Genomic DNA, 25,095 nt, shown 5'->3' with positions numbered 1-25,095 from the left:
CACAGCTCTTTGATAACACACAGCAGGATTTATCTGTTGCTATTGCTCCTTCGTGGTCATTGGGAAGATAAAACATCCTACTGATGCAAGAAATCACACGATTCATGCTTCATGATGTTCTAATGTGTATACATAATTTCCTATTAAAAATAAATTACATTTACCATTTATTGCTCCAATGAGATCATTTGAAAAACATAGTTTTGGGTTACAAATCCCCATTTAGAGAATGTACAAAGTTATTTACAAGATGCCACAGACATGGACTTCTAGGGAATTAAGGCCACATTCATGCAATGATTCGTTTTGACAAATCACATTGAAAATGCAACTCTTCGAATGTGTAGCAGACGAATACAAATATTATTGTGACAGGTTAACAACAGTCTGTTTTCTTCATTAAACTCCTTTTCAGCTTGTGGAATCAAGAAATCCTCTCTCTTCTTTTTTTTTTTTTTTTACAGACGACCAAAGCCCCGGATGCACTGAAGTGTAATTGGGAAACCCCTCTACAGATAATAATGTCCAGTCTCTTTCCAGGGGACTGGAGAGGCCACTATCTCAACCTGCTTCTTGATTTGACAACAAGACTCTCCATGCCCCCTCTGGGCTTGGCATCGGATCAACTCATCTGGATAGTTTCTTATTAACAAGATGCAATGGATGCAATCAACGTTATCTTCGAGTACCACAGATGTGGTCAACAGGAAGGAAGATGTTCAATTGTGTGTGGTTGCACCAACAAACTGCTGCTGTGGATGGCACTTCTAAAAGTACACAATGGTGAAAGAGAAGCCAAGCTAACTGCACCTGGTAGGAGTCTGCAAATATTGACAAACGTCTAAGAGTCACAATCACGCAGGTTGAACAGGAGGGTGTGCTATTCTGATTTCATACACACCACACTAACATTATTTGGCAGATGGAATAAAAGGATATATTGAAGTCTTGAGCCTCGGTAAACACATGGCTTGTCCCAGGAGTCTGTAGCTCTCTGACTGGTGGTGTTACAGGTGAAAGAAAAAGTGCTGTTTTTGTTGAGTATGCGTATTGACCGACAGAGGGAACTTTATTGGTTTCCATAAATTCCTGTCATCCCAATGCTACTGCTGCAGCACCAGTGTCGATTCCATATATAGGATTTTGGGTCCTGCGGTTCTCGGACCTTCCAACAATATCCACTGGAGCGTGCACACTTCACATGCAGGGATGTGAGAACGCGCGCACACAAACACACACAAACACACACAACAGGCATACACCTACTCTCTTTCTCTCGGTCACTCTTTCACACACATTACAGGTGGACTTTGCATGAGTTCTTAAAGGCACAACTGCCCCACAATGCCGTTTGTTCAGTGAGTTCGGCCCTCTTCGGTGGGAACGACTTCCAGGATAATCTGCAGCACTCTGGTTGCTTCATCTGCAAAAAAAAAAGATGAAAATAAACAGCAGCCAAAGAAGCTCCCTGATGAATTTGCACATCATAGTGCATTATCAGGGAAAGCTTTTACTTGTCACGCCTCGAGACAGAAAGTTTGATTTAAGATGGCACTCTGGGTGACGCTCCTGCTAGGCCTTAGTCTCACAACATATTAAGCTCAAATGTATAGCATTGATGCATGCAGCAAAATTGGCGAACAAACAAGTTCGAATATTAGGTGGACATCTCTACAAATAAGCCACACGATCCCACATAAACATAATAAAATTGCATTTGACACTAATTTTATTTTTAACAAAAGGGCGGTCACCTATTTCCAAGATGCTGCATTGAATACATTTTGAAGACTGTTCCAGTAATCTATTTTGTTTTGTGGTATAAAATGTCACATGCCAGCACAGTTTATTTTTCCCTCAAAATCCCTGTACATTTTTTTATTTTAAATATAGAACTGATCACATTTGCATTTGCTGTCATGTCCACTTTAGGCTTTCTCTTTGGCAGCACTCTGGCTATCTCAGTGTGTCAACGCTATAACCAGGTGCCTGGTCGAGCAAAAATCACTCCAGGGCATTTCCGATTCTGCTTCCATTCCAGAGGTCATTAAATAATATGCTATTCTGTTTTTATTACCATCAAATATTACCTTGAAGATACAGATAGGAGTTTGAATATGTGATGGGCATACGCTCCCTTGTGCACGTGGTTACAATTCCATGAAACGGACGAAAGCTACATGAATATTTTAAATCTGTAACTTTTGTGGCTAACTAATTCGAGCAAGCAACGATACAGCACCAGTGTCGGCGCATTAGCCGCATACTTTTACATTTCTGTGACAGATGAGGGTGGATGGCCAAATGCTTAGGTTTTTTGCCAATTGAGATTCACTGAGAAACATTTACAAACGCACTACACTCAGAATTAGAAGATTTTTTTCGATTATAGATTTAACGGATTAAGATAGCTGCTTATTTCACGATATGTTTCGCTCTGTGACCAATATGTTGATTTTTTTCTTCAATGCTCTCACTTTTCTCACTAACTCTGGCTAGAAGCATTTCAAATTTGGGGTGTGTGGCAATGCTGCCTACCTCATTAATATTCATGAGGTAGCTCTCAAATTATGCCTCATTCCAATTGGAGGCCTTCACAAGGATGGTGGACTGCTGGGGTCAGTAGACCACCACATCTGTGATTACCGTTCAATAAACTAAACTTTAGAAAACAAAACTATGCAACCCATTTCCATTAAAAAAAGGGCTGTTTTAAAAATATATATATTTTCATTGTTTGAGAATTGGCCCTTCCCAACGCTGCCAAGGGGACCCCTTCATGCTTGCGAATGTGTTTCCACCCGAACTTGAAAGTTAGTAACATATCAGCAGTTTACAACAGCAATGTTGGTCCTAAACCATACGTACATGTGGATAGGAATTGCTTTTTTGGCAGCGACGCCTACAATACACCCCTTCCAAATAGCAATTACCAAACCATTTTTAAACCCAGTAAGGGACTAATTTCGAGTCTGGCGGTCCTCAGACCGCCAGACTCATGGTAAGGCGGTGGTGGCGGTCTTCAAACCACCACATTACGACCCTGCCGGTTGTGCCGCCCCTGGGACCTCCGACTCTCTACCAGGTAGCAGCAGGGTTGAGGCAGTAATATGCTTGGCAGGACCCACGCAGTCCCGCCAAGCATATTACGACTTTCCTACCGCCACTGATTTCATGGATATCTTTCCTCCATGAAAACAGTGGTGATGAGGAAAGAAAGGCTCACTCCACTTGGATGAACACGGGGGGCACTACATGTGCCCCCCTATGTGCATGCACCCGCAGTTACAGCACAGCATAGACTTCACAGTCCATGCCATACTGGAACTTTCTTTGACATTCCCATAGCAGTTCCTATTTTACAGGCACTGACAAGGGAACGCCAAAGAAACCGCCTGCCAGTTCTCACATGGTTTGGCGGTGCAGCGGCGGGGCCGTTCCGACGCCGCACTGCTAAACTCGTAATCGGGCCCTCAGAATTTCTGACTCCTAAAATGGGTTTAGCACATGGCAAAAAATATTTTTGGGGTCACAAACTCTGAATCGGGGTGTTTGCGACCACAACAATGCTTTTTACATCTGGTCCTAAAAGTTTAACAAAAGAGATATTTTTCAAGAATAAATTACTATCTGCATCGAGGTGCTTCATTTTGTAACAAACTCATTCCATTCCATTTCTCAAAGCAAATATGCTTGATCAAAAGGAAGGTAAATTCATGATTTAGCACAAACCTGACTAAATGTTTTTAGTCTCCCAGCCCTTGACAGCTAACAGCCTAATTCTGAAGATATACATATAAATTACTAATAGTGTCAGTCATGCCTACGAAAGGCCATAATCTATGGTTGACAGCTTAAGGGCGGCCATAGTGTAAACATCTCCTCTAGACTCTTCAATACACCCAGCACCACCATACCTTTTTTCTGATCACTTCAATGCCTCTACTATGCTATAGCAATCGCCACCTCTGCCTCTTTAGACCATGTTCTTCTTTATGCAGCTATACTCACATCACAGAGAGCAGATACTGCAGGATTGAGTGCTCAGTTACTTAGTTAGTTGTGGGTGGGCTTTGACTTGAAATGGTGTCTCAGCTTCTAGTTATCCATCTGAAAGTGTCATTTCCATTGTGGGGTTTTACTTTTGAACCACGCTATACAGTGTTTGAATGGAGCTGTCAGTCGGCCTGAGGTTCTAATGTTTGCTTCACTCAGGGCCTCATTTATGAGAAGTGATGCATCGCTGCGTGAAAGCAGCGATGCGTCACTTCTCAGTGCGCCATCCTTGAGACATAATGGATGCGTGATATTTACTGTATGACGCATCCTGTCGCAAGGAGTTACAGATACGTCAGTATTTCTGGCGTATCTGTAGGCGCAAAAGTGACTCATTGCTGGAGTGTTTCACAAAAGTGACGCAACTCCAGCAATGTGTCCTTTCACATGGGGCTTGGCTTGCATCAGTCTTATGCATACTGTGAGTCAGACGTAAGATATTGACGCATCTGCATCCTAAAAGTGACGCAGTGAAATCCCTGTATCACTTCTACAAGGCTTTCTTGCGTCAAAACGCCCAGCCTGCATACATTATACCTGGCGCAGGTATAATGTGTCGCAGAGTTTTACAAAGTGACGCACCTCTCTAGATGCGTCACTTTGTAAATATGACGCAACATGGCGCATTTTTAACTCTGCTGGTGCGTCACAAAATGGGACGCACCAGTGGGGCAAAAGTGACGCAAGGGCTCATAAATAAGCCCCTCAGCTCTTTCTTCTCAGAGAAGATCAGAATCCACCCAACTACTAGGAATCACATATTGAGTGATGCCCAGGAGGGCCAGAGTGAAAAGCACGCTTCATTAGGACAATGATTTCCATCCACCTCTCCCCCATTCAGTCTTCAGGTGGTTTCACTGATGATAACTTGAAGGGCGTGAGTCACTCATTCTCCTGCATGTCATAAAGCTCATGCTAGATTTGGAGACACTACAAGTTGGCCAAGTTAGGGATGGAAATTAACTTGACTTTTTCACTGGCATCAGTTTGAGGAACGAAAGTGTGGAGTTAATAAGAAATGTTTAGAGGTTCAGACATGAGGGAAATGACTTGAATGCACACTCGAGAATTTCTGATACATAAACCAGTGTAGTGACTGGTAGGTCAATAGATCACTCGGAATAACCATGCACTTCATAGTTTGGGCACTGATCACAAAGAAACATTTGGGGCGTATTATCAAGAAGGGCGTTAAAATGGTCCCCCCCTTTAGCGTCAGGAAACTGCCGCTAAAGCGGCGATAATGGGCTTGATAATATGCCACTGAGAATTCCCATAAAAGCCCAGTTTCACACCAAAACCTGGTATTCTGTGAGAATTCACAAGGGCATATTATCAAGCCCATTATCGTGCTTTAGCGGCAGTTTCCTGTCGCTAAAGCAGCAATAATTTTAACGCCTTTTCTTGATAATATGCCCCAGTTGTTTGGTGTACGCCAATCACTACAGTTAACAAGTCCCTGAATACCACCTAAGTGACACACACGGCATGTGCGCTATTTATGATCTCAGAGGGCTATTGTCCTGAGAGCACCATGTAAATTATCCTCTGCTTCACTGTGCAGCTTTGACGCATACATGGGTAGTAAACTAATTAATGAAGTAAATCAAGGTCGTTCTTATTTAGAACATGACATGCTTGGCTCAAAAACACTCAGTTGATGTTTTTATTCTGTAAAGAAGTAAAGTGCCTTGGTTTTTGTGTTCTTTTTTAAACCAGTTAAATACATGTCCAGTATGTTTTATTGAGACACGATTTGCAGTTTTACATGTTCACCTCTGTTCTACACCAGAGGTACACAATACATGAAATGCAAACCATTCTCGGCAGACAACTGATGAGCTCAAATATCGGTCAGAAAGGAACAATGCCTGTGATGCACTCCTTGATAAAGAAAAGCCACAGGCTCATTTCACAAATATTTTGCTATTCTGCTTACTCTTGAACTGCAGAACTACTACAAAAGTAAGTTATTCCTTTTCATAGCGAAGTGTTTGTAAAGCTAGACCACAGTGTATTAGAAGATTTCCCTGAGGTAGAGTCAAATTCAAATATGGAAGTAATTGATGAATAACAGAGAGTCTGTGAAGAGACTGGAGAAACACTTTGACTTTCATCAAAGTATAACTCTGTAAGGGCACAGGTTTTGGCCCGGGGTAACTTAGTGCTTACAGTATATACAGAGGTGGCTTTGGGTCAGCCTTTGTCAACCATTAGCTTATTTTGCTCTGCTCTTTCTGCCATTATCTTCAGGCATTGACAATCACATCTTGAATCCAATGAGCATTTCTTTTTCACCACAAGCTAAATGCTGTTTGGTACATCATTTTACCTCTTCTGGAGTGCTTACTATGATATATATGAGGGACTATTTTACATTTAAATGCACACCCAACCATCACACAGTCATACATGCTTTGGATAAAGAAAGCAATCCTGTTTTACTGCAGGTGGCACTTTGCGAATGCCTTCGCCCTGAAGCGAATCAAATGTAATCCTGACCATAACATGACCCCCTAATAACTTTATGTTGTTTATCACGACACCAATACCATACAACCGCCAACCACCAATGCCACAACTTTGTCAATTACGCCACTACCACCATTATTACAAATACTGCTATACATTTCGATTATTTATTTTAATTAGTTCTTACAAATACTTATAGACCATTGACTGAGCAACATGGGCAGTGAAGCCTTTTCACCAGTACCAGAACTACCAATAACACCACCAAGGCACACCTAAGGTCACACATCGCCAAATCGCCAATAACAACACCAAGTACCACACCATTACTAATCCCACAACCAAAGCCATCTTATATACCAACTATAACACCAATAGCACTATCCGTAATACCCCACATATTACCATTTTCAATACCTATACCACACCACCACAGCTCTAAATACCAATAGCACTACCATAATACCAGTACCAATGACACCAATACCTCCACCACCACCAATATCACCACCACTGTTTACATTAACAATAGCAATATCAAAATACCATCACAACAATACTGCCACTATTAAAACACCAAACATCACAACCATCAATAGCAACACTAAAAGAACTCCACCAACAATATAACCTCTGTCACCATTACTTCACCATCAGTGAGGTGATTTGAGATGTCGGCAGTGATGTCATAAATGATGTCAGACAACATGTTATGAGTGACGTAATATGTGAGGTCATACGCAGTGCATGGCGGTGGCAAAAGTTAGCTCTGCTGAATATAACTGGTGAATTTCTGTGCTTTTTTTAGTTCACAACATTAATGTTGTCACTGACATATTCACGTAACTATAACGTCACTTTAACCTTTGGTTTCTTCAGTGAATTTCTAAGGTTTTCTTTCAACAAAAGCAGATCTTTTTATCATACCTAACTATAATTTTATTTAACCTTTGTCAAGCCGCGGTCGATATTGGGAGTACCTGCCGGGCCGTGACCTTTGGGAGGGGGAGGGGCAGGGTGGGGGTAGTAAACTATGGATTACGGAGGTTTACAGGTAAGTAAACATATAAATAAATAAAACAAATTTCGTTGCGTGCACTGCATCGCATTTGGGGATGCAGTGCACGTAATGAAATTTGTTTTATTTATTTATATGTTTCCTTACCTGTATACCTCCATAATCCATAGTTTACTACTCCCCCCCACCCTGCCCCTCCCCCTCCCCACGTCATCGCCAGGCAGGTACTCCCACTACCGACCGCGGCTGCCTTTGTCTATTGCACACTCTACACTGCAGCTACATAAAGGATCATAAGGTAATGGAGTTGAATCTCCAACAAGCAAGGGTTCTTCCTCTTAATTATATGAAGTAAGTGCGTCTTTGTTTGGTGCAGATGTCCTCATATTCCTCTTCATCAAGAACGTGACATCAAAATTGGTAAGAAATGTGCTAGGGTCACTTTGGTAAGCTGAGCTGTCTATCAGCCTGGAAAATCGCGGGAAGACTATTGCATACTACTATTGTGGAAAGGAGGGGTCAAATGGGCAGAGCTCATAGGTGATTTAGCAAATTTTTATACTCAGGAGTATGAGAGAACCATGGATTCTGCTCTCAGACCAGGAGAGGACAAGAAAGAACCTACTTGTTTTGGACAGTCACTATTGAAGAGACTGCAATAAATCGACAATGCATTCACCTCCATGAAGGATTTCAGATCATTTTTCAACGTGGAACTGTAGAGACACACTTGCTTTGCTTTTTCCAAGTGCAAGAAGTTAGGATGATTTCTCCTTTACATAAGTGGAGCATCAACGAGGCATGTGCTTTGTTTATATTTGTAAGTGCTTTCCTTTGAGGTTTGATTTGTGTGAAATGAGCATCAAGGCCAGAATAGAAACTTGCCTGTGTATTTATCCAAGAAGAGTCCACAGTTTTGTACAAAATATCTACCCTACTGGAGTACTTTCTACTGGTTAATGAGTAAGTGCTACCTCATTGGGTGAATGTCTAGTGCATACCTAACAATACACATGCGTAAATGAGCACAAGGTAATTTCTCCAGTAACCTTGTGTATGGCAAATTTTGGCAATGTGATTGTTCCTCAAGCGTCTTCTTACAGAAATCAGTGCTAAAATAAATCCTTGCATAGAGAAGATAAAAAGACTACAGACAAAGGGTCCCAGTCCCAGTTCACTCCCTGCATGGTGCGGAAGTTAGCATTGCTTTCACCTGGAGGGAGCAGCTATTTATGCTGTTCTCTCTGAGCAGGAGCAATATCTTGTTCTGTTTCCGGGCCCGCGTTAGAGCAGGCAGGGAAACAGATCAAGAGTCTGCTCCCAGCTGAAGGGAAACATCTTAAAGTTCTCATCCACTGGTAGCAGACTTTGGGCCCGATTAACAAAGGTAAACTTAGATCAAAAGTCTACGTATACGACTTTTGTTATTCACAAAGGTGAACTACGACAAAAAGTCTAAGTTCACGACTTTTGGCTTTCACAAAGGTAAGTTACGAGTAGTATCTTTACATCTGCAATCGGGCCTCAGTTTCCGCCCACAGTTTTTTAAAGGTTGAGGATGGGGGACTAAGTCCCTGAGTCCTGTAATGGCTGCCGGCAAATATTTTCTCATATTGCTGGGAGTTTGACTCCTGCAAGAGTGAGGGGGCCCAAGGGAAACAATGCTCCCTGGGCCAATAAGAAGACTCTATTTTAAAAAAAAATGGGTTTGAGTCCCTCAAACCCAACTGTCCAGATATACAAATATTTCTGAACATTAATGTCTCAAAAACTAATGAGCGGACTCATATTAAATCAGAAAAAGCACAATCTGTGAACCAAGATCTAGCTTCCTGCCAAATTTGGTGTCATTTCATTCAGCAGTTTTTGCTGAAGCGCTTCTTAAAGAAATCCATTGAAAATGCATGGGGATTTTGTGTTTTGGGACCCACCCTTTTTTCTAGGCTCCAGCTTGATGGTTCTCCCTGACACTTTCCATGCATTAACTACTCAAAATGAAGCACCTGTTTGTGCTGCTCTCAGGTATTGAAATTTACAAGTTCCTTTTCTTTTCAATCCACCATTAAGCCTCAATCTGTACACCAAACTAACGCGTTTCAGCCGCAGGGGCCTTGCTCATGGTTGGAGGAGTAATACCCATATTGCATTATTTATACTAAGCCCAGTACAACCCACAATAAGGCAGTCTGGGAAACGTAGTGTAACCAATTTAAACAAATCCTCATTTTTACAAACACTAGTACCTTGTGTATTACAATTAATTCAATAATCAATCGTAGAGGATTATGTGTGCTGCAACCTTTAAACATAAATCACTGTTCTCTGACTATTTAAACTAGCTTCCCCCTTATTTTCACACTCCAAAGCGTCAATATGCACTCTGTTATCTGTGTCAATACAAGACAGCTGTTTGCTCACCTATCTACACTGTAGGGATCTAAAAGTTAAGTAACTCTATATATCACAGCCACTGTGTCCCCCTGCTTCGAATGGTGTCCCCAGGTCACGTGACCCAATACACCAATACATGACATGTCCAATGTGCTGTAAGTATGCTTAGGACAGAAACACAGAGAGATCTCAAGTGTGTCTCCGATAAGCACCTATTGGCCAGACAATATATATTTTCACTAAAAATAACAAAGGTTACAGAGAGTTATATTTAGGCTCAGATTTCACGCACACACAAAATCATTGAAATCCGGCATTTATATTTATAGTCATCTTAAATAACTATAACTCGTGCGCTAAGGTGACTACAAATCAGGACCCTGCCATGCATTGCTTTCTCCTCAATAATTTCACTGCAAATGTTGCAGTGATATTATCAATGATGTCAAAGAAGATGTCATAAGGGATGTAAAATGTGTGGTCACAAGCAGTGCATGGTGAAGGCACAAGTTATAGTTCCCTTAGGGCACGAGTAATAGTTACTTGAAAAAACTATAATTATATATGTGGAATTCGTATGGTTTCGTGTACACATAAAACTAAACAAATTCCACATATATAATTATATGTATGTTTGTATGGTTTTGTGTATATATAAGTTATATTTTGAACAAGGCTCGACAACAGACAGGTGAAACCATGGATACATTTGTGGAGACACTGGAAGCCCTCATCAAACACTACAGGTTTTGTGACTTCAATGATGATCAGAATAAATGATGGCTGCCTATTGGACTCATTCAGAAGGCATCAAGAAACACTCAGCCTAGATAGGATGTTCCTGGCTGCGAGGGGAACAATAAGCAGCAGCAATGGTGGCAGGTTCCACCCAGCGTGACAGCTCTAGCTGTAAGAAGCAGATGAAACCCTAAGCAGAGAAGGCATAAATCACAGTTGACCAAAGCAATAAAATGTTGCTATTGATGCGGTTTGCCCTTCCTGCATGAAGGCAAGTGCCCTGCACTAGGGCAGAAGTGCCATGGATGTGGAAAATAAAATAATTTCAAAGTGGTGTGTCGGGCCTCTCAAATAAGGCAGAGCAGTGACAAAAAACACAAGAGAGATCTGGAAAAAGTCACGCAGCAGCCCCTCTTACATAAAAAGGTATTATGTTAGGCATGTTGTGTCAATCCACCATCCGAGATCCTACCAGTCGTCGAATACTGAATCATCAGTAACCCTGTCAAGTGAGAGTGAGGGTGAGGAGAAAGGATATTTACTGATGATGGAGGTGCTCCTCCTTGCCCAGGTGGAGGTGGTTAGAGCACTGCAAGTAAGACACTCAAATGCTGAAAGCCATTGAAAAGGAGATAGAGAATTTACTGACGCTCAACATCATCGTAGACTCCAAGGGACCAACTCCATGGGTCTCCCCGATAGTAGTAGTGCCAACATAAGACACCGAAGGAAAAGTGCCCATAATCAGGCTTTCGCCCTTTTCACAGTAATGAAACAGCACTGTTGGAGGTTGTTAACTCTCTTTGACTTGGTCTGGAAGTGGGTGACAGGACGCTGCTGGTCCTGTTAGATCTATCAGCCACTTTCGATACGATCTCGCATCATATTCTCCTGACACGTCTCCACTCGGTTGGCATTGGGGGGCTGGCCTGGAAATGGCTGGCCTCTTTCCTCAAGGGGAGGGGACAGGAGGTATGGTGCCACCCCTACTAGGTCAATTCCCACAAGCTGAATATTGGTGTTCCTCAGGGTACTGCCCTGAGCCCGACTTTGTTCAATATCTACCTCACGCCTTTGGCTACTTTGGTAGAATCCTTTGGGCAAAAAATGTGTTTTATGGAGATGACACCCATCGGCTGTTCATGTGGAAGAACAATGAGCCCTGCCCGGTGCAAGTTAATTAGTGCTTGCCTCTCAGTCGTATTTGGGTGGCTGTCTGTGAACCAACTTAAATGTAATGCCAGAAAGACGGAGCTATTGTTCTTTGGTTCAGATGCAGAGACACCCTTGCAGTACTCCTGGCCACCGGATGCTTTCCCCTTATCAAAAGTCAGGTGGTTAGAAACTTGGGCTTTAAATTTGATAGTCAACTGCTCTTCCATACCCAAGTAAACTCGTAGTGGGCACCTGCTTTGCCCTCCTGCGACTTCTTCAGAAGTTTCTGTTCCTATTGTCCTTGGCGGCCAGGCAACAAGTGATTCAAGCCCTGAACATATCACGTCTTGACTATGGGAACGCCCTTTACTTAGGCATGCCTAAGTACCTGATGGATGGGCTTCAGCTGGTCCAGAAGACAGCGGCCCAAAATATTTTTGGGCTCCCCCGTGATGCTCACGTGTCAAGCCTTTTTAGGAGTCTTCATCAGCTGTCACTGAGGAAAAGGATTATTTTAAGACACTGCTTGTGACTCAGAAAGACTTATACGGAATGGGCCCTGGCTATTTAAAACACAGGATTTTGTTCTATGCCCCACAGAGAAATCTTCGCTTTGCTAACCTTTTCCTGGCCAGTACACCACGTATCAAAAAGGCTACGTCCAGGGGAAAAGCCCTCTCCTTTTTGACCCGTCCCTTTGGAACAAACTGCGCCGACCCTTAGAAGCATCAAATCAACGCCTGATTTCAGAAGAAGATGAAAACTTGGCTTTTTTCCAGACCATAACTCCTTCTTGCCTCTGCTGACACTATTCGGCAAACAGTGCCAGGACACTCCTTGGAGTAGCAGCTGTGCTTTATATTTTATTAATTTGCGGAATTTGTGTAATTTCGCGTTCAAGGAGAACGCGGAATTACCAAAAATTCAGCGATCCACGGCTTTTCGGAATTTGTAGTTTGTTCGCGCTTTCAAGATGCGTGTTTGCAAGACATTTCTCCCTGAGCACGCAAACAGCGTTCGCGTACAGGAAAAATGCATCGTGAACGGGCCGAACAAGCAATTCTGCGTGTTTGCGGAACTTTTGCATGCTCGTAGAGATTTTTTACAGTTTTTTACCATAGCCCGACTTCGCAAATTTCGCCCACCCCTAGATGACATGCATCAACCAAACAAGGCCATTGACTGAGAGAGACTCCGGGACCTGAAATTACTGACATTTTAACATAACCAAATGGTACCATAATATTCTAAAAACTTGACCTGAACAAGGGGTATCATCAGCTAGACTTAGAAGAGAACTGTTGATATATCACCATGTTCTCAATGCATATAGGCCTGTTCAGGTACAAACAACTGAGTTTTGGTATTTCCTCGGCTGCTGATATTTTCCAGAATGTCATCAGGCACGTCATTCCAGTGCTTGTTGTGAGGACACCGACTCCATCCGACCGCCCGAGAAGTTCGAGAACTTCAACATGGCCACCGGTGTTCCACTGACTGGAAGTAGTGGTGCCGGTCTAGACTTTCTCCCCCACAGCGCCGGAAGCAGGGACCTGGAGGAGGGACAAAAGGCAGAGATGGAGGAACGAGAAACGGGCAAGTCGCGGGAAGCCAGAGAGACGGATGAAGATGAGGAAGGCGTCCCCGAGTCCAGCAGAACAGAAGGAACCACGGGTGACTTTGCAGTAAACGACCCCCAACCTGGGCGACCAGCGGAAGGAGTAGACGAGGACGCGAGTAATGCCAACAGGACCGGCTCCCCTGGAAGGGACACGGAGGCGGGTTCTCCCTACACCACGGCCCTGGAGGGTTGTGGCGCCAGGCAAGTTACAGCCGCACATCCATTCTCTTTCAGAGGGTGGTGGGCGGGTCTAAGGGCCACACCGAGAACAGCACATTAATCTCCCTGACGTAGGCACTGCACTTTAAGGACACCGGTGGTGGAGCACACCCCTTTTCCCCCATCTTAGCACTATAAAAAGAATAGCTGATTTAAAGCTGTTTTGCTTCTTTTTGCTTTCCTGTCCCTTTACTCGGAGATAAACCGCCAGAGAGGAAACAGATCGGGACCCCGACATAAGAAAAGGACCAAAGAGAAAGACCAGACGTTTATGGAGAAGAAGACCTTGATTTATTTGGATTTGTTTTTGTCCCTTATTCACCTGTGATATCTGGAGATTCAGTGTTGCTAAAGAAACAAAAATAAAAGAAGTGTTGCTAAAGAAACAAAAATAAAAGAACTAATCCATACCAAAACCTAGTGTCACGACCTCATCTGGGTAAAAGTGTATAGGAGGTAGAGGACTTCCCTTTTGGGCAAAAACACACTGTCCCCAGTGCTCAACGCCATTATCTATAGTGCTGGCATATTAATATTTGTGAGCACCAGATGAGAACATGACAAAGCGCTACTGAAGGTGTGTCAATTGCTCACAGATGCTGGTCTGACTTTGAACATCAACAAGCGCAAACTGCATCAATCCAAGCTCAAGTTTATGGGCCACATCTTCTCAGAAGAGGTATGATACTAGATCCTGACAAAGTGAGAAGCACTAGCTGAAACTAATCATCCCTAAAATGTCCGCACGCTGCAATCTTTTCTAGGCATGGCTATCTACAGTGCCTGCTACACACACAACTACGCCATGATGAATAAACTGCTGCAAGACTTAACAATTCACATCTTCTGCAACTTGTTAAGAAAGCTTTTAGGATTTCAAGACAGCCATTGGAAAAGCATCAGTCAAGGCACATTTCTACCCGATGCTTCAAACAGAAGTCAATGTAGATGAGAGCCCAGTAGGGCTAGGGGCCATCTGGCTTGGCATAGCAGATGTCCAAATGCTCAAAGACATATTAGGGTGTATGCTAGTCGTAGTCTGTCTGAAACAGAGCGGGCAAACTCACAACCTGAAAAGGGAAGTCTCGCAGTTGTGTGGGCATGTTAACACTTTCATATTTTTCTATATGGCAAGTGGTTCACAATCATAATGGATCATCAAGCACGTTTGGCTATTTTTGGCAACCCAAAAACAAGATGCCCCCAAGGATTGAACTATGACTGAGATTGCAGAAATATGATTATGATAATCATTAATTAAGCAGGAAAAGAGCACGATCCAGATGACTATCTGTCACAAGCTCCTCTACAGCAGATGGGATCAAAACCATTGGTTGCAGTGGTTTTGAGTATTTGGTATGTGGATGGGGTTTTGTTTGGTGTTATAGGTGTGATTCGTGATTGTATAAAAAATTGAATATGAAGCAATTAATTATGGCATCCCCTTTTTTGGGGAGAGTGATGCTGTTGGGTCACATAATTCATTCCTACACTGCTTTATGACTTTGTAGCTATAGCAGTTTTGATGAGTTTTCTATGGGTGAAGGAGAGAGATCTGATATGTTAGATAGGAAATCATGAAGTTGTGTTTATCTCTGTCCTCTTCTTTCTTGGAAATGTTCCATTTTCCTATTTAGAAATTTCTGATGTCTGTTAAGTTGTAAATGCCTTTCGCTTTGTGGACAATAATTGCAAAGGGGCATTCAATTTGATGCTGATTTTATAATAGTTTTAATGAAAAAAGGAGTATGTTGATGTAGTTTGTGGATTTGGATATATTTGCTATTGTGGCGAGATCTTGCTTGAGCAAGTTGATGAGTAGTACTAGCGTTGGTTATTTCTATTATACCTAAAAAAGATCTTTCAAGCGAATTAGGTTGTATTGAAATTTGGGACCTCATCTTTATACTGTGCTCCAGAACTCCACCATCCTTGTCAGTAGACCAAGTTGCTATGGCCACCCACCTGAATGAGGACATGGTCAAGGTCAAACAGCTGCTGACGTTCACAATGGAAAATACAAACTATGAAAGGAAAAAGGGGCAGATGACCTACAAAAATTTTACAACATCTATGATGAACTTGCTGTGACCAAGGAAGGAATCCTGCTAAGGGGACACAGGATTGTGCACCCCAAAAGTCTAACACACAATGCCATTGAGCTTGCTCATAAAGGCCATCATGGCATAGTAACCACCAAGTGATCTCTACGTGAGTGGGTATGGTTCCCGTAAAAATGGATGACTAGGGAACTAACGATGTCCGATCTCCCTGACAATGTTTGGGAAAGAGTGGCCATTCACTTCTTTGGACCTCTAAGAAATGGGCAGTACCTATTGGTGCTCATGGATGAACACTTGCGATTTACCTTCATCAGAGAAGTGATACGTGTCCTGGATGATATATTTGCAACCTGGGGCATACCAGATATTCTCGTGTCCAACAATGGCCCTCCATTCAACACCAAGGAGTTCAAACAATACATGACCCTCCTAGGTACTGAACACTAACACATCACCACCATCTAGCCTCAGGCAAATGGTGTACACTTTGTGGGCACCCTCAAAGGATCAGTGCAGAGACTGTCGGTGGAACGAATATCTTTCGACCAAGCTGTGTGCCGGGTTCTAAGGGCCTACTGCACAACACCCCATTCGACGACTAGCGAAAGTCCTTGCCACTATCATGTTTGGTCAGGCAATCCAGACAAAGATCCCCCATTGGAAAGCAACTCAATGTATGGACTTCCGAAGATTCAAACATCTGATGCCGGGAAAGAAAGGATGAAGTATATGCGGACACCAGTAGGCAAGCCAAAGGCAGTGATATTGACACAGGAGACCAGGTGATAGTCAGACAGAAAAAAAGACGGAAGTCTGACAATCGATTTGCTACCAACCCCTTACAAGTGGTTGAGATGAAAGGGAGCAAGATCACTGCTACAAGGCAAGGGAAGTCTGTCACCAGAGATACCTCACATTTTAAAAACATAAAGCCACCCACTATGCCGTCAGAAATGGTCATGAGTCAGCCACCGGAGTCTCTACCAACCACTGGCTAAGACAGGGTGCCAGTGCATAGGAGTGAAGATGGGCTGCAGCCATTTGTCACCACAAGATCCAGACTACAGGTGCGTCCGCCCCCCAGACTGATTGAGGAGTTGTAAGAGTTTTGCTTTAAAATTCACAGAGATGTAAATGGGGGGGGCAGTGTAACGTCGGGCACTAGGACACGACCGCAGCAACTCCTGGGCAGGGAAGGTAAAAGAAAATTATGTAACAGCAGGTAGGGGACACTGAGGACCAAAGTGAAAGAGGGGAGAGCTAATGAAGTCCCCTGAAGACCCATAAAATTGTGTTTGTTGCCTTATTAGTATTCGTGTGTGAGCCGCCCTCGATTCTATGTACACATCTGCCGAACTCTAAATTACACCCTTAATTGGGTGAAGTAAAGATTTGGGGGCATATTATCAAGAACGGCGTTAAAATTATCGCTGCTTTAGCGGCAGGAAACTGCTGCTAAAGCGGCGATAATGGGCTTGATATGCTGTTGTGAATTCCCATAGAAGCCCATGTGCACACCAGTACATGGGCTTCTATGGGAATTCACAAGGGCATATTATCAAGCCCATTATCGCCGCTTTAGTGGCATTTTCCTGCTGCTAAAGCAGCGATAATTTTATTGCTATTCTTGATAATATGCCCCTTAGTGAGGCAGGAAGAGCAGGACATCTTTGTAGCACCCCTTAACCATCAGTTCAGTGTGATACTATATTTTCGCTGATATTGGAATTAATTTAAAGGTTTCGAAAGTAATTAATGTCTTAATTATATTTACTTGCACAATAACTGTACATTAGGCTTTAAGGGGAGTTTTGATATCAGTCTTTGTAAAAATAGAAAGTCTGCCTACATATATGCATTGTGTTGTTCTTGTTTAGATTTGAAATGCGAAAAGCAAAACGAGGAGGTAATTCTCTCATGTGGCTCAGGTCTACAAATATGTGAAAAAGAAGCTCTCAGTCTTGAAAGGAAGATCGGCGTTGCAGCACCAGCAGGGCACAAGGATGTCTGTCAACCCAAGTGAACAGTAGGAGCTGTCAATCATGAAAACAGCATGGAGATTGAAAGCCTAAATGTGCTGAGGAGACTCACAAAAAATGGGTCTGTTTAATGGCGGTAATTTGTTACCTTAGAAACTCTGATTTGTGTGTGTGTGTACAACGAAAATATGTATAACGTGAGGGCAGGGCTTTGTTTTATGTATGAGTGTATATTAAGATTAAAATGCACCCTTTCCTATTTAGAAAATGTTGATGTGTGTTACGATGTGAATGCCTTTCGCTTTGTGGTCCATAATTGCAAAGGGGCATGCAATATGAGCTGGTTTTAGGATATTTCTCTTAGAGGAGGAGTTTGTTATAGTGGTGAGATCTTGCTTGAGCAAGTTGATGAGTTTTCATTAGGGTTGGTTATTTTGACTATATCTGAAAAATATATTTCAAGAGAATTAGGTCATATTGACGTTTTGTGGCTATTTTGTTCATTGTTTTCGAGGCACTGTTTCATAAAAGAAAGTTTTTGTGTGCACCAAGGTGCTGCTGTATTCTGTTGTTTAAATCCTGATGTCTGTGTTGCATTCATTTTGATGCTGGATCTATTGTGTTTTGGACTCGACTTGAGCGTGCGCGCTGTGGTGGTGAGATCCTACTTGAGTGAGTTGTTAGGATAGTCATTGTAAGAATGATTTTCTATTATAGGGTTTAACAATCATTGGTTTTTCAGATGTGAAGGATGGAGAATGGAATGGCACAGTGATCATCATCCAACCAGTATAGTGACTTGGAGGGAGTGAATAGCAGAATGGCATGGAGTTAAGGGTCAGGTTGATTGTGATGATTATATTGTTAGGAGGTCCAATTGTGTGTTGTTTGAAAGTTGAGGCTTTCAAGGAATGCTTCAGTTATCCTCTTTGTGGCTGTGACTCCAGAGAGCTGGATGTCTCCAAAAGTACATCTCAGAACCACTCCAGATTAGATGTCAAAGTCCAACTTGGAACCTTATGAAGACAGAATTTGTCCTCATCATCAATTACAACAGATATTCAAAGGGGCGGGAAACACTCTATGCATGTCCTCAAAATCCTCTGTGTGATGTCCTTGAGTAAAATCATTTGATTCATAAGTCGTCTTTAGAGGAGATTTCACACATGATGCGTTGGTTTTCATTTGCAGCATCAATTGCTATTATTATAAGACACACAGTAGTAGATTCCTGAACCCAACTCATTCTACCTGTGTGGGATTAAAGGGGTCTCCACTTAATAGTCACTCTGCCTTGTTGGGGATTTAAATACATCAATATCAGACGCCTGGAGGTAGGGCAACCTCCACTGTAGTTTACATATTTGTCACTGCTCCAATATTTAGGTTCTTCATGGAGATAGAGCTACTAACCCAGCTTCAGACTGACCACTGTGTCCAGTGAAATAAATTAAACATCTCACTTTGAAACATTCCATGACAATGAAGGCTCCAATAAATTTGGGGCAAACCAAAACTTCTTCCAAGCCTAATAATGAGAGGCAACCTTTAATGATTATCCTTCTTATTATTAAGACAATAGTGAACCAATCAAAAGCCACATACGGCTAACCAGCTGATAAAATATCCTCTTTACACAACCTCATGCACTGATATGCTGGATTATGTGCTGAAATAGTTACAAAGCATGTTTCTATAACTCATTAAGGTTTTGGGCCACCCCTTAGGCCTCATGATAACCTTCAAATCATTTCATCAACCCACTAATGAGTGCAATGGTAATCGACTCTGTGGTTGCTTGACCTCTTTGAGAATTGAGAACCATAGATCGCTCACAACCATTGCTAGGGGTCTTCTTAGCTTTTATATTAAATAAAGTAGATACTCAATCTCAGCCAACTTGTAAGTCTACATGGCCATGTAGCTACCTAAGAGTGTGCTTTGGGCTTTTGCTAACAATTCTTCAAAGTAAAGAAGTGAGTGCTCCGCATCAAACTTGCCTGCTGCATATACAGCTTTTTCTTCAATTCTGGGGAGGACACTCTAGATAAAAGACAGTGTGGTTGAATGACCAGCACGGGGAATATTGTATACTGTACATGATAATGCACAGCCAGATCTTTCAGAGATTTTAAATAAGCACCTATCTGAATCGGTGTCAATGTGTGTACTTAAGTGCATTGGCAGTGAATTGAGGATAGATAAAATATTTGCTCAGACATTGATGTGTTTGTAATTTGCCGGTCCATGGCTAGTACACAAACGTAGGTGCACAGCCTTCCTCTCGCCCATCCACCCTGCGTACACACAGCCATGGAAAGTCTGCCATGAGATAAGAAGCAGGAATTTTATCTCCCTTTGAATTTCTCATTCAGGTGGCGTTTTCTCTTTATGATTTTCCATGCTTTTATCCAAATGGTATGATAGGGAACAAAGCTAGTTTTATACTCTAGTCTTCACTCATGCACAAGTGTGCACCCACATCCAAATGGCATCTTCTAAACTCAAGAAAGATCGAATGACTTCAACAATCATAAAGCACTCCAACTTCACTGGCAAATGTAAAACTTCTCCTAAATCTGACAGACACACGGTGAGTCACTGATTGAATAAAAAATAAAGCAACATCGACGTGACACATTGGTTTTTATTGTGCCTGCAAACGAATAGTTATTTTCCAGATGTCAAGATGTAAAGTAGCAGCTGTTGGAACGCCGCGAAATTGACTGTAGTTTTTATGAAACACCGCGGAATTCCATGGAGTACAAATCCAATGAGTTCCGCCTACCCATACCCTAAATGCCCATAGGGCAGGGCACATGTTATTTAAAAAGTAGGACATGTATATTTAAGGTTTCACACATCCTGGCAGTGAAAATCCTACAAAAATAATTTTCTCTGTGGCAAGGCTGGCCCTCCCAGAGGAAAACACTGGGTAACATTGTAGCAATTCAGCTTGGGGGCAGCCAGAAAAGTTATTCATGGACTCATTTTAATAGTAATTAAAAATCCATCTTAATTGTCAAGCCGTATTTTGTCTTACTAATTTAGAGATTAAACATTCAGAAACTTGTCATTTTTCTGCTAATGCCAAACATACCTTTCTGCCAGTGTCCAGGGTCAACTGACTGCTAATGGGTCTATTGTAGGGTTATAAGTACTGCTACCAGACAATGGACAAATGGCTTGGTTGTGGAAAGGTGTTTTTTTTCCTTGAGCAGAATATTCTGGGTACTGTGCCCAGTCCCTTCCTTAAAATGGTGCCTACCTTGTCACCAGCAGATGTAGCTCATACCGAGGCCCCCTTTGCCTTCTGACTCAGCTTGGGTCCAAACATAAAGGGAGGGAGAAGATGCCTCAGAACTAGTTTGGAGTGACCACAAGGGCGGGTTTGCCCATTATCACAGGCACACCTCTTGGTGGCCACACTGAGCATAGAGCAAAGGAAGAAGGGTTCTGCCATGTTGGGTTAGGTAGGAGAGGGGCACTGTGGGATAGTTTGCAGTAAAATTCCCACAGAAAGAGAGCTGCAAAAGTGGTTTAATCACCCCTGATAACTTTTTCCCCATTGTTTAAGGACTGGCCAGGAGAACTGTACATAAAAGTGGCATCCTCAGTAACCCTCTCAGACCATGCCCGGACCTGTGAAAAATCAGAAGAAGGACTGCTCTGCTGTTTGAAGAAACTAAGGGAAGACTGGACCTGCTTGCCTTGATCACAGTTTCCCAGAAGTGACTCCAGAGATCAGTTGGCTGACCTCCTTTTTGAGCTATAGGGACACAACAAGCTTTCAGAAACCTTTCCTGTGACTGCTTGTCTTACAAGTTTCAACTGAACCGGCCAAGTGCTGTCTCCAAAGTCCTGGACTCTTGGCTAGTGTAAATGTGTACTCCACCCAAAGGTTTTCTGATACCTGAGTGTTAGAAAGTGGTCTCTAATTGGTAGATGTATGCACTCTGCCCAAGTAGAAACCACAAACCTAGTCAGTGTAAATCAGATACACAACCTAAATTAACCTCTGCTCGCCCTCTGGAAGATTGGCACAGAGCAGTCCGGCTCAACATAAGATGTAATGTGTAAAGTATGTGTGCAACACTTAAATTACAGTAACACAGTGAAAGCACTACAAATGACTCCACATTAGTTTAGAAAATAGAGAATATTTATTTGAACAAAAAAAAAGCCAAAATGACAAATATCGGTATATATTCGATTTTGCAAGTCGAAAATGAAAAAGTGATCAGAGACTCGCTATTTGGAAGGGGCATTCCCTTCCAAATAGCAACTCTCTGACCCATGTATGAATGTTTTGCGACCACAATTGCGGTCACAAAACACTTGCAAATGACCACCCTCTTCAAGAGGGTGGTAATGGAGTCGCAAATGGGAAGGGGTCCCCAGAGGACCCCTTTGTGACAGGCTCTGAAAATATTTTTTAAGGTCAGGCAGTGGTCTAAGGGACCACTACCGGCCTCTAAAAAATGAAACAAAAATGTTTCTTTTTTTTTTAATGCATCGCGTTTTCCTTTAAGGAAAACGGGCTGCATTAAAAAAAAGCTGCTTTATTTAAAAGCAATACCAGACATGGTGGTCTGCTGAGCCCAGCAGGCCACCATACCTGGGAGGACCTGCCATTCCCAATATGCTCGCAAATTGCAAGAGGCTCATTAATATTCATTAGCCTCGCAATTTGCGACCCCATTGGGAATCACAAAGAGTGAAACTGTTCTACATCCAGTTTTGTGACTCACAATTTGCGTGTCACACAATATGTTGGTTGTACATCTGGCCCCAAGTCTTTAGAATGGTGTTTCACAATGCAACAATGTTACTATGTCAAGAATTACAATGAGCTATGAAAAGGGTTCCTGTAATCCTTCTGTAGCAGCCCATTGTGTGATTTGTGATCTGCTAACAGTATATGACTCAGGGGATCCCGGTCAAGCTTTTTATACTCATCATAATCGAACAGGTCAACTCAAGCATTAGCTTTGAGTTGAATGAATCTGTAGAGCTTCACCTTAATTTGTATATGCTCCAGCAAGGAATTTGATAAAAAAAAAAAAACTTTACCAGTCATCAGTTTAAGACGTTTTAAAGGTTGTTGTAAGAAAGCACCCTTATTGTCATTGTCACCCCCCTCCCCCCACCAGAGCTTTTTTCTTTAAACTTGAACTGTGAATTGCTACACCTAATTGGAAAACACTTATCACTCCTTGTTACTCCCTAGAATATGGTACCAGTGGTACTCAGGGCAAGGGTGATTAGATAAGTCACCAGGGCTGCAGCACTTTATTGTGCCACTCTGTGTGACCCAAATAACAGGTATGAGCATGTCTGCCAATACAGCCTGCATGAGCAGCCTGTCTGCTCAAGAACTGCTTTGCACACACCATGTGCTGCGGAGTAACCTCACTGCCTTAATGTAAGTAAGTCATACTCTAGCCCAAAAGGTGGGTGCATTATATTAATGGTGTGGATATATATGTTACACACAGTGACCCTGTCAAGCATGGTTTTACTGTGACAGGCTGTTCATAGGATAACATAGGCTGGCTACCGAGCAAACTTGGGATATCCAGCTCAATTATGTTACCACCGAATTGTGTCGTGTTTGATATCAAACGCCATGTTTTTTTCACTACTGTCATTATTCTCAAGTCACGGGCGAGCTGACATGCACAAGGGTGCCACCCTGACTGGGTTCCCCCCTGAGATACAGAGGCCCAGTGCCTTGGCTGACAAAGGACCTGGGCAGCACAGTAGTCACATCTCTGCCCTCCAAGGATGTCTAGTGTTTACAGTGATCGAGGCGGTGAGCCTCAAATGCTTCACAGTTCTTTATATGTAATTTCTTGTCCCCATTCGAGGACAAAACCCTTCAAGCCCTGTCCAAACTGGCAGGTGAGAAAAGTATGTAGTCAGGAGGCGTACACCCCCAAAAGGCAAGCAACACCTCTAGGGTGGACTAGGAGATTTGCAAAGCCAAAGAAGGGTTCAGCCATTTTGGCAGACACTGAATTAGAGGATTCTGGGTAGAAAGGTGATGTACTCCCACAGGAAGTGGTCACCTCAGGGGCGGATTAGCAGCAGGGACCAGTAGCCTATTGGTCACTTTCCCTCATATCCTTATTACTCTCTAAACTATGATTTATGGGGCAACCCTTGCACCAGAACCTTAGTTCTGACTTTCCTTCTGAGAAGTGGCACATAAAAGAAAACTTCACAGACAACATGACTGTGGCCTCTGCCGCAGCACAGAGAGAAGACACTTAAGTGCTCTAGAGAGACCATGTACTGAAACCGTGTGATAGCCTTGTGTCCTTGGCTTACACTCATTGCTCCCTGCAAGAGGGACCCCAGTGGATGCTAGAAACCCAGGCAGAAACCCCATGTCTGGTGGGACCTGTCCCCTGCAACCTGCAGAAGAATCATCATGGTGTGCTATAAGAAGTGCAACCCATCAAGCCCTCGACAGGGAACCCAAGGAGAAATGGTGATCAGCAACCCAGGAGTTGTAGAGAGACTCACACCAAGTTTTGAGCTGCTACTCCACTCCTGTCGACCTCCAGTCAAAGAAGTACCTGTGGAGTACTTTTGCCACTGCCAAGGCTTATTGGACACCAACCCAGTAACGACCCTTTTCCAGGGGTGGGAGGTGAACTCTGCTCTGTGGGCAGAGTTCTTGGAGTTTTTGTCACTCCGCGCTCTGCTTAGAGTGCATAGTTCGGCCAAAACCTCCACCACGTATCAGAGTTTTACTGGCACCCCCCTGGCTTGATATGCCTGATCCTAACATGGCAACGGTCATGACGCGCCCCATCACTTACCCATTCTGTAGGTTGCAGTAAGGAAGAGTTCTCGTGCCTGCCCTAGGATTGGTGGTTGTGTCAGTTGCCAGTTAAGGTAGCACTGGTAGTAAACACTGCAAATCTGCGCTGAGACTTCTGTGCCCCACAACCCCCTCATGAACCCAGCACAGGCTCATTTTCAAGAGCACCGAGGGGGGTGCAAGTATGAGGGAATACATTTGATGGTGTTTAGGAAGGAGATCTGCTGTCGAAGTGGAGCGGGTGGAGAGGAGGGCGCTGCAGTTGCTTCAGATAGGAGGCATGCTCTTACTGCACAAGGTAATGGATTCGAAGGGGAGCAAAAGAGAGCCTAAGAAGTGAGCACAGCATCACTTCATGTATGCCGTGTCAGCTTTTACTGCAGGCTTTTTTGACAGAGTGTGGTTGGGTTTATTAACTTCATGACAGAAAATTGTGACTTGCAGGGAAAATGCCCAAACAATAATAATCATGTGACATTTTTAGCAATGGCTCTAAGTACCAACAGCCTGCTAATAATAGGATCCTTACATTAGAATGTCACTTGTCAGGC

General features: G+C 43.0%; 1 protein-coding gene across 1 annotated transcript in view; it reads right to left on the bottom strand.

The window, feature by feature from the left end:
• Window positions 1-441: 441 nt before the first annotated feature.
• The window catches only part of LOC144818900 (cystine/glutamate transporter-like), an 868,430-nt gene continuing 843,776 nt past the window's right edge, over window positions 442-25,095 (bottom strand). Inside the window, exon 12 of the mRNA XM_078676760.1 lies at window positions 442-1,423. Coding sequence (XP_078532886.1) covers window positions 1,356-1,423 — 68 coding nt within the window. The 3' untranslated portion in view covers window positions 442-1,355. The remainder of the gene's footprint in view (window positions 1,424-25,095) is intronic.

The sequence above is a fragment of the Lissotriton helveticus genome, chromosome 2_1, assembly GCF_964261635.1.
Source record: "Lissotriton helveticus chromosome 2_1, aLisHel1.1, whole genome shotgun sequence".
Taxonomy (NCBI): Eukaryota; Metazoa; Chordata; class Amphibia; order Caudata; family Salamandridae; genus Lissotriton; species Lissotriton helveticus.
This window is presented reverse-complemented; position numbering and strand designations above follow the sequence as displayed.